Raw genomic sequence first — 14,238 nt, forward strand, 5'->3', positions numbered from 1 at the left:
GTATACTGTAAAATTATAATTTCACAGTTATTAACTGCGAGGTAGAAAGCCAAGTTACCATTTCTGCATTCGTATATCATGAGGCTAGCACGATGATACTTTTATGCCCAGGGAAGTCGAGATAATTTGCAATCCGAAAAATTGTATAGACCGACACTGGGAATCAAACCCAGCCACCCTCAACATGGGCTTGCTTTGTAGCCGCGCATCTTACCGTATAGCTAAGGAGGGCCCACGTTTAATATTGTTTAGTAAACTCCGCCCAAACGTCGATCGTTGACCAAAAGTTTTAAATGATTTTTTCCTTACTAATTTGAGCCAATATAAAGTAGGTTACGACGATTGTTCAAAGAATGTTTGTAACATGTCGCTGTGCCAATGCTGGTTGAGCTAATAATTCAACTGTTTACTCTTTATTCAACTGTTTAGATGTGAATATGTTTCTATTTGTTTCTAATGTGTTTGAATGTGCTGTCAGGTTAAATATGTCATATTCTAATACATTTGTAAAAAAAAGATATCGAATATTTCAATCTGTTATTATTGTCCTCCGTATTTCGCTCTTTGACTTTCATAATCGATTTGTGAATCCATCGGAGCATTGTTATTGTCATGGTACGTCTCTTACTATACTGATAAGGGTAACGTAATTGATTACCTCAATATATTACGGGCACGCATTTGAGCTGATTATATCACCTGTGTAACGTTATTGTCCTACGTTGACTACAACACGACAGACCAGAATCTGCCGAGCAATCACTCACTCACTTGTTGTTGTTCTCCCCCCGTACTAGCGCGGGCGGAGGTTCCCTTTTTGTGCCGTTTCGTGCGGCAGCGTAAACCGAAAATCGATACCACGTCAAATGATTCCCAATTATCGGCCAATTGTGTCTGTCTGTAGCACCGAATGGTTGTTGATCTGAGCCACAATCCAGGGGATGAATTTCGGCACGTTAGCGTACACACCCGGCAGTTTGGGATGAGCACAGCGGACGCCCCACGAAACGATACCGCCGACGAACCATCGATCTTTCTCGTTGGGGTATGGACAGAGTAGAGGCCCACCGGAGTCGCCCTGTAAATAGGAAAAATAGTTCTGACTGTGGCTACTCTTTTAAAAAGTTTGATGTTTAAAAAAATCCTAAATAATTCATAGAAAAATAACATGGTACTTCAAGTGCGGCAAACATTCAGGATGAGTGCAAAATTGGGAAAATGTAAATCGTGTAAAACAGAATATAGGGTAAACATTTTTGAATTTGAGGGCTGGTCTCATATTTTCTCAGAATTTTTTCAAACTGCAAGTGAACTTTCACATTGAGGTTGGTCTACATCTGTAGGTCTGTATAAAAGCAATGAAATGTTTTTGTTGATTTCATTATTCTATCGGATTTGTGTAAAGTTTTCCCTAAGAGCACGCTACGCGACTAATGGCTATCGCTGGGGTACCATGCACCCATACTCCGGAACACCACTAAAAACTCTAAAGGATCGTTTTGTCCCGTGGGTGCTACTACCCCACCCGAGCAAAGCTTGAGAGCAAAACGATAACTCGTTTTGATGTTGTGAAATCGCCGAATATGATTACTTAATTTTATATCTTTTTGGTCGTTTTAACGGTTAAAATAACAAAATGTATAGCAGAAAAATCGTACTGTGACATCAAAGCGAAAACTATTCCTGCTATCGATGAGAGCAAATCGAAAACTAAATTTGATATTGGATCCGATAACAAAATAAGTACACAGGTTGATGTCAGATCATACAATTTAGAAATCTACAGCAAAATGAGATCAAAATATGTAATCAATCATGATGATTCATATTTGAAAACAAATTATGATTTCAATTTGATGTCGAATTCAAAATGTGTTTTCTATATGCTCTCGTTATGTTTTCAGACTTTGCTCGGGTGGCCACTCGATTATTTTTCCATATTTACATGATTTGCTATTATGGGCAGCAATGTTTGTAGAATAAATCATTTATACCACATATACATCAATACCTGACATGCATCGCGTCCTCCATCGTGGTATCCGGCACAGATCATACCCTCCGTCACGTTGAGATTCTCCAACCATTCAATGCAGAGATCCCGGTTCAGTATCGGTACGGTTACTTCATTCAAAGCTGGCTCATAGGACACTCCATTTGGAAGAGCTGCAAAGACAATGGTTAAAAAGTATCGATGATTAAAATTATTGTCCTGTTGTAGTTATACTTGAAGAATACACGGCAATATGCTGATATAATATGTAGGATGTATACAAAAAATGTAAAAATTCACATAAAATTAGCAATTTTTTGAGCTTCCATACAATTTGTAGGAACGGAAAAATATTGAAAAACTTTCCACCCATTTTTCTCAAAACTAAGTACTCGTCACTTACATCCCTTTGCGTTTGACCCCTCAAATATTCTATATAGAAAGTTCCATGATCAGTGTATTTTTTGTTCCTAATCGTAACAGTGTATTTCTTGTATTTAGTCAAGTGTTTTAAAATTGAAATCAGTAGAAATCTGTTGTTTTTTAAAACACGATCACGCGTAGGGTTTCCATTTTTCCCGGGAATCAACTTCCCGGGAAACGGGAAATAAAATGTTAACTTCCCGGGATTTCCCGGGATCCCGGGAAATAAAACAATTTTGCGAAATTTAAAATCGTAACGTGAATAAATAACTAGGATAATAAGGATAAAAATATACTCTCGACCTCAAGGGATTGATACTTTATACATTGTGCAAAAATGATTAAAGAGTTGTTGAAAAGTCTGAAAAATTGTCTCTGTTTAGTTCGAGAGCGTTACCTAGGTCTATGTCTGCAAAACGCTCGCTATATCATAAGCAACAGATGGCGAAGTTTCAGCATCTACTCTCGTTAGAGAGTAAAATCTGCTGCGTCCAGATGATTCCTTGATTCTTCCTTGATATGGAGGAGAAGACGGCTTTGACAGGATTTGTTCTGTTATTGCCGGAAGATTTCTAACATCAACCATTCTTTTACTCGTCCGTATATTTTATTAATGCAAACAATATTGTGGTCAAATTTGATGTATAATAAGAACCATGATACGAGCACTCGAGTACATTTCGTCTTTGCATTTGAAGTATGTAAGCAATAAATGTTTGTTTTCCAACAGCGAAAAAAAAAATTCAGACGAGCGTTTTATGGTCGTACCTTACAAATAATAACTATCAATATTAAATGAATCTTTCTGTCAAACTTTGTTTGAAATTTTGAGCAGCACCAGAAACGCATAAAATTGCATAAGTTTGGCGAGTTTTTGTTATTAGACTGTTGTAATGACCTTATAGTAAAGACCTAAAATATGTTATCTTTTGTACTCTGACATATCCAGACAGTAAATTCTCAATAGTTCATTATAATTTAGAAAAAGAAAGCAATATCACGATTGTTCGGAACATGAGTCTGTTTGGAACACGTATCGGGGTTTGAATCAAAAAGTATTGAAAGTCTTAAGAATAAGCCTCTACCTACCTAAACCTACCAAAGCCGTAACTGCCGGATCCCGGGAACTTTATTTTTGCTATTGAGAAATTTCATCAAATACTCGATTATTATTTCGACTTCGTAATGCCCGTAATGATTGGAGTTACTAAATAAATAAACGACCGATGGAAACTTATGCTTTGATTCGCCTCCCTTCAACGCGCATTAGAGTTGAACCGTACAATACTGTAGCATCTGTAGTTAAAACTTTTTATATAATATGAGGAGTTATCTTCTTTGAATGCGAAATATACCATTAAATAGAAATTTCATTATGAGAACAGTGAGAAGATGTTAGTCAAAAATATAATTGATACTCCCTCATCAAATTTACAAAATAAGAAAAGGATTTTCAAATACTTTAACCGATCACAGTCGTCTCCAAAAATTAATAAATACTTTAACATAATAATTTCCCGGGAAATTCGGGAAACTAAAATGCGCATCCCGGGAATCGGGAATCCCGGGAAAATTGATTTCCCGGGAAATTGTTTCCGGGAATGGAACCCCTAATCACGCGTACTGTTGCATTTTGTACAACATATTGACACATCCCTGCTTCTTGCACACAACACAAGCGAGATAGCGTTTGGAGCTCTGTAGTGCGGTCGGACTGAAAGGTGAATGTTTTCCAGTTAACAGTGCTGCGTGTTGTTGAATCCAGATGTGGTCCGGTGGTTTTCGGTATCTAGCAACAATGGGGTCACTTTTTTAGACTGTCAGACTACTATGCTGCCCATGATCGCATATTTGTAACACTCGCATTTTTGTTCATTTTGTAAAAATCCTGCGAATCGTTTAGAAAGATTAATTTATTAAGTCTAATCCCACAACAGTAAAATATGCTTTACTATATTGCTTATCTGTGGTAAGTTGGAAATGATTGAGTTTGTGGGGAGGATTAACAAACGATTTACAAAATCAACCAAAATGCAAATGTTACAAATATGCGATCATGGGCAGTATGGACTTGTTATTTTTTAATCATCGAATTTCATCCATCAACCATGTGACAAAATGTAACCTGGAATTTAATAGGCATCTCGCGTTTGGTAGCATATTAAAATGAGCCTTCGTTCCATCTTAACAAGTCCGTTGGTAATGCCCTTTTCTATGGATCATAAAAACGAGACCTATGAATGGGTCAACCCATAATCGCCTTATTCCGGGCAAACGTCTATTTCTAAGGAAGGAAAAACATCCACAGATGCCTTATTCCGACCCAACGTCTATTTTTAAGGAAGGGATCACATTCACTATCCAGAAGGAAACACATTAATCATTGCTTTTCACTGGGCAAACCATGATTTCGATGAAGGGTTGAGTTGATCGAGAACTAAACAATACGTCTCGCCCATACCCTCCCATTTTCCGTCCTTACCAACTATCTTAAGATAAAGAACGTGTGTTCCAAATTTGGTTGAAATCGGCCAAGAAGTTCAGAAGTTACACTGAGTGGATCGATAACTAAACAATATCTCTCCCTCACACCCTCTTTTGTTTGAAAAGAGGATCTCTAACTCACTATCGTCATCTCCTTAAGATAAAGAATGTGTGTTCCTAATTTGGTTGAAATCGGCATGGGGCTCAGTTAAGTTACACAGTATAAAAATGCTACAGCATTTATGATGTAACAAAAAGGCTTCGTCCGATTTGACACATTTTCCATCACTTTTTAAAATTACAGGTCGTCGTTACTATGTAGCTTGTATTCAATATTGCGTGCAAGAAAAAAGTTGGATGTTAAATCAAAGGCTTCTTCTTCTTCTTCTTATTGGCATTACATCCCCACACTGGGACAGAGCCGCCTCGCAGCTTAGTGTTCATTAAGCACTTCCACAGTTATTAACTGCGAGGTTTCTAAGCCAGGTTACCATTTTTGCATTCGTATATCATGAGGCTAACACGATGATACTTTTATGCCCAGGGAAGTCGAGACAATTTCCAATCCGAAAATTGCCTAGACCGGCACCGGGAATCGAACCCAGCCACCCTCAGCATGGTCTTGCTTTGTAGCCACGCGTCTTACCGCACGGCTAAGGAGGGCCCCTTAATTAAAGGCTATTGAACACAAAAATATGGGTTCAAATATTTGCATAGCGTGTAATTTTCAGAATTTTAAACCTTTACACTTAGTTGATCGATAACTGAACGATACGCCTCCCCACTTACCCTTCCCCTTCTACGAAGAGCATCCCTAACCCCTTATCGTCGTCTCCTTCAGACGAAGATCACGTGTTCCGAATTTGTTGGAAATCGTTCAAGATGTTCAAAAGCCAAAATTAAATTGCTCGTTTTCTTATGGATACCCCTACCTCCTCACCCTTCCCATTTTCCACAGTGCAGCCCCCCCTTAACGTCGTTTCCTTAAGGTAAAGAATGTGTGTTACAAATTTGGTTGAAATCTATCAACGGTTTAGGGTAATTTGGCCGTATGTCGTTTGGCCGAACGTCATTTGGCCCAATGCCGTTTGGCTGAATAGTTAAAATTTGTTTCCTTATTAAGAAGAAGGAAAAAGGAAGAAAGGAAGAAGGAGGAAGGAAGAAGTAAGAAGAAAGAAGAAAGAAGAAAGAAGAAAGAAGAAGGAAGAATGAAGAAGGAAAGGGTGAAAAGGAAAAAGGAAGAATGAAGAAGGAAGACGGAAGAAGAAAGACGAAAGGAGGAGGAAGAAAAATGAAAGAAGGAAGAAGGAAGAAAGTATAAAGAAGATGGAAGAATGAAAGAAGAGGAAGGAAGAATGAAAGAAGAAGAAGGAAGACGAAAAATGGAATAAGAAAGGAAGGAATAATAAGGAAGAGAGAAGATGGAAGAAGAAAGAAGGAAGAAGGAAGAAGAGAAAAGGAAGAAGGGAGAAGGAAGAAGGAATAAGAAAGAAGGAAGAAAGGAAGAAGGAAAAAGGAAGAAGGAATAAGGAAGAAGGAAGAAAGGAAGAAGGAAAAAGATAAAAGGAAGAAGAAAGAAGGAAGAAGGGAGAAGGAAGAATGATGAAAGAAGCAAGGAGAAAGTAGAAGGAAGAAGGAAGAAGGAAAAATGAAGAAGTAAGAAGGGAGAAGGAACAAGGAACAGTGATGAACTTAATTTTAAAATTAAAAGATCACTTAAACAAAGATTAAAAAAAATAAAAAAGGAAGAAAAAGGTAAGAAGAATGAAGGAAGAAGGAAGAGTGGAGAAGGAAGAAGAAAAAAAGAAAAAGGAAGAAGGAAGAAGAAAAAAGGAAGAAGAAAGAAAGAAGAAGGAAGAAGGAAAAAGGAAGAAGGAAGCAAGAAGGAGGAAGCAAGAAGAAGGAAAAAAGTAGAAGGAACAATGAAGAAGGGAGAAGGAAGAAGGAAGAAGAAAGAAGGAAAAAAGGAAGAAGGAACAAGAAAGAAGGAAGAAGAAAGAAAGAAGAAAAAGGAAAGAAGAAATAAGGACAAAGAAGGAAGTATGAAGAGGAAAGGAGGAGAAAGAAGGAAATAAGTGATAATTGTACAATTTTCACTTCTCACTTCTCGCTTCTTATTACTCACTTTTCTGTACTCATAATTTAAGGATTTTTCAACAATTCTCGTTTAACTTTTCAAAAGGACCTAAGTAACATTTTTTCATGTATCAATTTGAATAGTACAATCAGCAGAACAACATAAAAGCTATTGATTGCAGTATTCAAATTAATTCATGAAAAAATGTCACTTAAGTTAAAAAGTTAAGCGAGAATTCGGCCAAACGACATTCGGCCAAATGACCCGTTAGGCCAAACGGCATTCATCCAAGTGGTCCGACACCCGATCAACGGGCTCAGACGTTTTGCTGGAACATACATACAAAGAAACATACATATACATACAAACATACAAATACACCCGATTCTTTTTTTACACGGGGGATGACGAAAAAACTTCACACCTAATTTATTTCACCGGGGCTGGAAAATAAATTGCTGAGAATCAAACAGCTGAGAGCTCGGTAAAAATGTCGTTAAAAGTTCAAATTACCGACTTGTCAGCTGTCAAATTTTACCGGGCGATCGGCAAATGAATTACCGAGTACTTCAGCATATATTTTTACCAACATTCAGTAAATGATTGTTTTTCTTCCGTTTTTTATGCCAAACGCAAAAAATAAATAAACAATAAAAATATGAAGTAAATATATTTATTTTGAATACAACACATGTTATTTTGTACATGGCACTTCCGGTGGGTACTTGGCATGTTTTCGAAATGGTTGATCGATGGGAGATTGCGCTTTGGGACGGAAAGTCTAAAGACAAAAAGTCGAAAGACAAAAGGTCGAAGAGACAAAAGGTCGACGGGACAAAAGGTCGAAGGGCCAAAAGGTTTGTGATTTCCACATGCGACTGGAGACACTAAAATGCACGTATTCAAGGATGGTGCAATAGTCATGGTGTTTTAGTTAAATTAGCTTTATACAATGCAACTAACTGAAAAAATGATAAACATTTGCAATGTGGTAATCGCCCGTTCAATAATGGAAACTTGCATAAAATACATTCTCTTGAAAAGCCGAAAAGTAGTTGAATCCATTTTTATTTTATTTTTGTGCGTTATTGTTACATGTTTGTATTTGACGTTTTACACTTTTCCGAATCTCGGCTAATATATTATTTCACCGATTTGGTTTTTAAAATATGTTACCGAATTTCGGTGATTCATTTTCTTTTCGGCATTCAGAAGTTAGAGAAACAAAGTAAATGCCAAATTTTGACGAAATATGAGTCAAATGAGAATTTGCCAACCACGTTCGTCATTTCCATTTACCGAGATGAATTTTGAGGATTAAGTGTGTGAAGTATTTATTTTGACAATTTTGTTTCAAATATCGTTAAAAATACGGCTTTATGAGGGAAGGTTCCCACACTAAACTTTTTTTAGTATGTATTACCAAAATACGCAGCTTTACTAAATATGTTTTTTCGTACCCTGAAAATTAAAAAAAAAATCTGTTTGGACAAGATGTAGTTTTTATACAGTTTTTATTTGCTAAATGTCCAAAAATTTATCACTTTCATAAAACAAGGCTTTCATAAATTCCGCTTGAACTCATGGCAAGTGCAGAGGCATATTCGGTTTGCAATGGGCGAAGGATTGAAAGGAGGAAAATTCTGAAGAATTTTCTGATCAGATACCACGGAATTTCTCGCGACAATACCAAAGAATTTCCAGAGAAAATTACAGAGTTTCCTAAGGAAATTCCGAAGCATTTTTGTAAGAAAATGAATGAATTAAACCATGTAAGAATTACAATGTCTTGCAGTAGTGTTAGTTATTCTTGAGTTGAAGTTGAACCACAATACAGTGCGACGCTGAGAGTGTGCACTAACTCTCAATGCAATGGTTTGAGAGTGCTGTCGACATGCAAGTCAATTATTAATTCAGTTTTTTGGTTCTTGCTGGAAGAATTAACATAGTGCTAAACTTTAGGATGAAATAAACTATTATAGTTTAGATACTTAGATCAGCTTATTTCAAGTAAGTATATTATCATTTCCAGAAACCTTGAATAAACGCTGCTGGTGAAGAATTGCATTAATTATAGAATAATGTACTTCTTTACCATCAGCGGAAAATAACATTAAAGCGATAAGCATATCTAATTTTGCTATTTGATTAGACATTACATCTCCTTAGAAATTTAATAGAGATAATGACTCTTTTTGTAGTAGGATATTGTGCGAAACAAACTTTGGAAATCGTGTAGAAGTACTAAAAAAGGGCGATGGAAACGGATTTTTTTTATTTCTATTTTTTGGTATTTCAACGTTTATTTTTTATGTTTCAACGTTAATTAACAATCTGCACACACATTATTCAAAACTCTTTAAGAGCTTGTTTTGATATGCAAATAACACATTGAAGCGTGGATGAAGTTAGATTTAATAGGCCCATCACTAGGGTAACGGCTGTATTTTGGATCAGGCTAATATTTTGGACCACCTAGCTGAATTTCGCATTTATATCACATAAAACTAAATAAAGCATGCAACATTTCAACTTTATTGCAAAAAGAAACTATCCATTAGGTATCTCCTACATTTGTTTCCTATAAAATATAGCAATTTTGAAAAAAATATTGTCACGCATACCATAACCATTCCGTTTAAAACATGTGAATGATGTTGTTGACTTATTAAAACCTAATTGAAGCAGTTTCATATCTCGAGCAAAACATTGTGAGTTTAATAACAGTATTCTGAGGCATGTCGAAATAGGTTCATTTTTCATTAACCGAACATATTTTCGACATACCTTTATTTTTAGTTCAAGATCTCTTAAACTTTTATTTTTACCAACCACTTGTTTCTCTAGTATAAAACCAAACCATAGATCTAACACATGGTCGCAGTGATTAAAATACCCAATAAGGAAAAAAAATAAAACCATTCATAAATTACTGTTCATACCGCATTTTTAAACTACCGTTCATTGATGTAAGCCCTAGGAAAATGTCTATTGAACTAACATGTAACTGTTTTCATTATTTCCTTACGATCGTTTGGAAAAGAACGTGCAAGGAGCAAAGAAGAACCGGGCAACCCACTACTATCAATAACACAAATGGAACAGATCTGGCAAACTACACAAAAAATATGACAGGGTAGGAGTAACCAGGTGCATACATCACGGCCATGGACCGCACGTTTGTTTTGGTTTGATGATGCTGCACCGAGTGGTACTGAAATTGATAATAGCTTCAATACCCTTAGCTGGTAGATATTGTTCTAAACTTTAAAGTGCTTTTAAAAATGTATTGCTCACAAGGACTTTGAGGACAAAACGCCGAAAATGCTGGAGATCACTAGCTTGATCTAATAGTAACATAACTTTGCAAGCAATACAAAATTGTCTGAAACTTGATTATGCATATGTACAACATGTGATAGATTTAGTTCGGAAAAGGTATTGGAGGGTAACCGCCCCTTCGGTGGGGTTTGATCCCACGACCCCAGTTCGCATGACAGGTGCTTTCCCTACTAAGCTACGAAGGACCTCCGTCGTCCACCGCAGCTTAGCGGGTACTGATGAAACCAAATTCCCAGCACCAGGTACCAGCCGATCTCTCGCAATACATTTTCAGAACTAACTCTCTCAAGTGTATTTTTGTACACATCATGTCAACCAAGTAGGATGAGTATTTAGTATTGTCCGGCTCCTACACACTTGCTTCATCAGCAACGGCGCTCAATGAAGTAGGGTTGTGTGAGGTTGTGCCAGTTTGGTCGTCAGATCCCAACACGACCACACAAGCGAAGAGAGATCGCCACTCGAGATCAGTACATTCAAAGTTAATTGCCTATATGTCGGGTATTAAGCCACCCGGAGTGGAAATTAATTACTATGTCTGAAACTTGATTATGCATATGTACAACATGTGATAGATTTAGTTCGGAAAAGGTATTGGAGGGTAACCGCCCCTTCGGTGGGGTTTGATCCCACGACCCCAGTTCGCATGACAGGTGCTTTCCCTACTAAGCTACGAAGGACCTCCGTCGTCCACCGCAGCTTAGCGGGTACTGATGAAACCAAACGACGGATGAAACCAAACGACGGACGACGGAGGTCCTTCGTAGCTTAGTAGGGAAAGCACCTGTCATGCGAACTGGGGTCGTGGGATCAAACCCCACCGAAGGGGCGGTTACCCTCCAATACCTTTTCCGAACTAAATCTATCACATGTTGTACATATGCATAATCAAGTTTCAGACATAGTAATTAATTTCCACTCCGGGTCAGGGTTGCCACTACTTTTTGGGAAAAGTCTGGCATGTTACAAATTAAAAATCTGGCAAAATCTGGCGAAGAAATTCGTCTTTATAGGGGAAAAGACGGCTTTGGCAAGTTTTGTTCTATTATTGGCAGGGGGTTTTTGTCGACCGAATTTTATGAAATTTGGCCACAATATTCTTTGATATTAGGGACCCTCCTTAGCCGTGCGGTAAGACGCGCGGCTACAAAGCAAGACCGTGCTGAGGGTGGCTGGGTTCGATTCCCGGTGCCGGTCTAGGCAATTTTCGCATTGGAAATTGTCTCGACTTCTTCGTATCTTCGTGTTAGCCTCACGGTATACGAATGCAAAAATGGTAACCTGCCTTAGAAACCTCGCAGTTAATAACTGTGGAAGTGCTTAATGAACACTAAGCTGCGAGGCGGCCTCTGTCCCAGTGTGGGGATGTAATGCCAATAAGAAGAAGATGAAGATTCTTTGATATGCAAAGAATAAAAATAAAAAAAATAAAAATAAATGTTTAGGCCAAATTTGAGCATAATCAGTCATAATAAAACCCCCTGACAATAATAGAACAAACCCTGCCAAATACGTCATTCCCCTATATTTTAAGTTTTTATTTAGGTTTTTTTTTTAAATTTATGATATTTTTTTTAATTTAAGAGATTTTAACTAAAAATGTGATCTAATTTAAATTATTTTTATTAATATTAGAAAATTTTGTTTTGACCCTCTTTTTGCTCTATGTTTATCAAAATTTATCCTAAGATATTCGTTAAACCAATTCGATATTTGTAAAAATGAGATTCTTGGAAATCATATCATTTCAAACAATTCAGAAAATTCAGATTGAATTGATTGTTGGATTTCAGATTAGCTCTGAAATATCTGAAAATTATAAAAAGAATAGACATAATCCGGGGAACGTCTCATGGACTTCATCTCATGGCTCCGATGTTCATCCCATCAATATCAAAGCAATGGAAAAGTATTTGATTTGTTTTTTATTTTTGTGATTTTTTTCAGCAGTTAGCACGCATGTTTACAGAAAGAAGCGACGAAATTGGTGCCGTATTTCTTTGTTTCGCGATGAGATGAATATATGTTCAGTGAGATGGAGATTGGAACAATTCCTCTATTGGCGAAACTTGACTTTTAGAAAAACGGGATTCGCTTCTATTTTGAATTTATAAGTAACACTCAATGGAGTTCAAACCATTTTTAAATTGATCGATTAACAAACAAATGGAGCTTAAATTAAAAATGGTTGAATATTTGTTAAAAGTGTTATCATATTTTTTATGAAATGTTCATAATAGCAGAGGATTTTGATATTCCAGAGCGTAACTAGGCCATGAGAAGGGGTTAAGACAAGCATTCGTTACTCAGAGTACGATAATGAAAATATATGAACAAAATTGCGCTCTGAGTATCGTGAATTGACCACTTTTACGGACGTTCCGGATTTTCCAGAGGAATTTCTGTGGCCACTTAGATTCATGAAAACGGACAACGTCAATCATTCGCTATTCAGAGACGGATGAGTTTTGTTAACTTTTCACTTTTACGTATGCTCCGAATCTTCCGTACGACCTCCAGTGGCCAATTAGGTCCATCAAAATAAGTTTAATGATGTTTCGGATCTTCCAGAAGGACGCCGAATTGACGAATAACCAGGAATTAGACAATGATTACATTTATTGGGTACATTGTTACAGAATAGAGCTTGCTGACGTTTGATCGTCTTTCTCTTGTACGCGCACAGAATGAATAGGATTTGTTTTCATCGGGAAACACTTCGGAAGCGTTTCCCGATGAAAACAAATCCTATCCCCTCCGTGCGCGTGCAAGAGAAAGATGATTAACGTCAGCAAGCTCTATGTTGTAACTATAGATGGTGGAATATATAGATGAGCGAAGATAAATCCTCTGTCTCCAAACGAACTGTCAAACGTGTCTCCAAACGAGCATGACGTCACGATTGCAATGGAAATGTTAAGGGCTGTGACGTCATATGCGCGCGTTCACGGTCAAAAAAATTGACTCAGCCATGCTTTCGCTCATCTATAGATTCTACTATCTATAGTTGTAACCATGTCCAGAACTCGAAACGCAAGAAATTACGTCAAAAATTTGCCTGGATAGATTCCTTCAAAACCGATTTCTGGAAACCAGCATGGCCAAACTGCAATCCGGAACAATATCCGAGGAAACCATAACTTCACTTTATTTATAAAAGATTGAAATTGATTCAAAAATGAATTATTGGAAGCGAGATGAAGTTGCGGTCAGATTACAGTTAATGAATGAATATAAAAATAATAAATCATTAGAAATGTTTGAACATGTTCATGCAGGTCATAATTTAAAAAAAAAAGTCTGCCTGAAATTTGAAAAGTCTGGCATTTTGAGTGGTTTCTCTTTTTCTCTTTTTGCTGCCAAAAAGTCTGGCAGTGCCAGATATATCTGGCATAATGGCAACCCTGCTCCGCGTGGCTTAATACCCGGCATATAGGCAATTAACTTTGAATGTACCGAATACAAAATTGTTCGAGTGGTCCAAAATATGTTCAACAGGTGGTCCAAAATAAAAACAGGTGGTTCAAAATTAAATCTTACATATCTTCAGAATTTATGATAGTTCGGTTCTTTCGGTGGGATTTACAACATTTTTACCTACACATTCTACCTAGCATTCACCACTGGTTGTTGCTTAGGGGATTGATCAAGCATTATTACAAAATCCAACTTTTATTCGAGAAATTGTTCGGCCATCTCCTAAAGTGGTCCAAAATACCTTCCTTACCCTATATTACATAGCTAGTTCAAAAACTTCTTAAACATAGAACAAATTATATTGGTGCACAGGTGACCATTTTTATCACGCGACCCCTCGGTTCAAGCAGAAAAAGTCTATAAAATTCCTCACAAATCAAAATTTGACAAACTCTACACCTACTAGCATGTGTGACGACGCGTCTGATTAGTCACGGAACAG

The 14,238-nt window shown here is 37.1% G+C and overlaps 1 protein-coding gene across 2 annotated transcripts in view; it reads right to left on the reverse strand.

Annotated features, from left to right (window-relative positions):
- Positions 1-291: 291 nt before the first annotated feature.
- The window catches only part of LOC134210895 (uncharacterized), a 100,002-nt gene continuing 86,055 nt past the window's right edge, over positions 292-14,238 (reverse strand). The window contains exons 11-13 of one of the 2 annotated variants that reach the window (XR_009978884.1): positions 2,012-2,166; positions 700-1,078; positions 292-627 (exon numbers count right to left, since the gene is read on the reverse strand). Coding sequence is in view for 1 of the 2 variants with exons in the window: in XM_062687321.1 (XP_062543305.1) it covers positions 878-1,078; positions 2,012-2,166 (356 nt within the window). In the remaining variant the exon portion in view is untranslated. Of the gene's footprint in view, positions 1,079-2,011; positions 2,167-14,238 lie in introns of both variants that reach the window. The other variant, XM_062687321.1, reaches the window with a different exon arrangement.

Source organism: Armigeres subalbatus, chromosome 2 (genome assembly GCF_024139115.2).
Source record: "Armigeres subalbatus isolate Guangzhou_Male chromosome 2, GZ_Asu_2, whole genome shotgun sequence".
NCBI lineage: Eukaryota > Metazoa > Arthropoda > Insecta > Diptera > Culicidae > Armigeres > Armigeres subalbatus.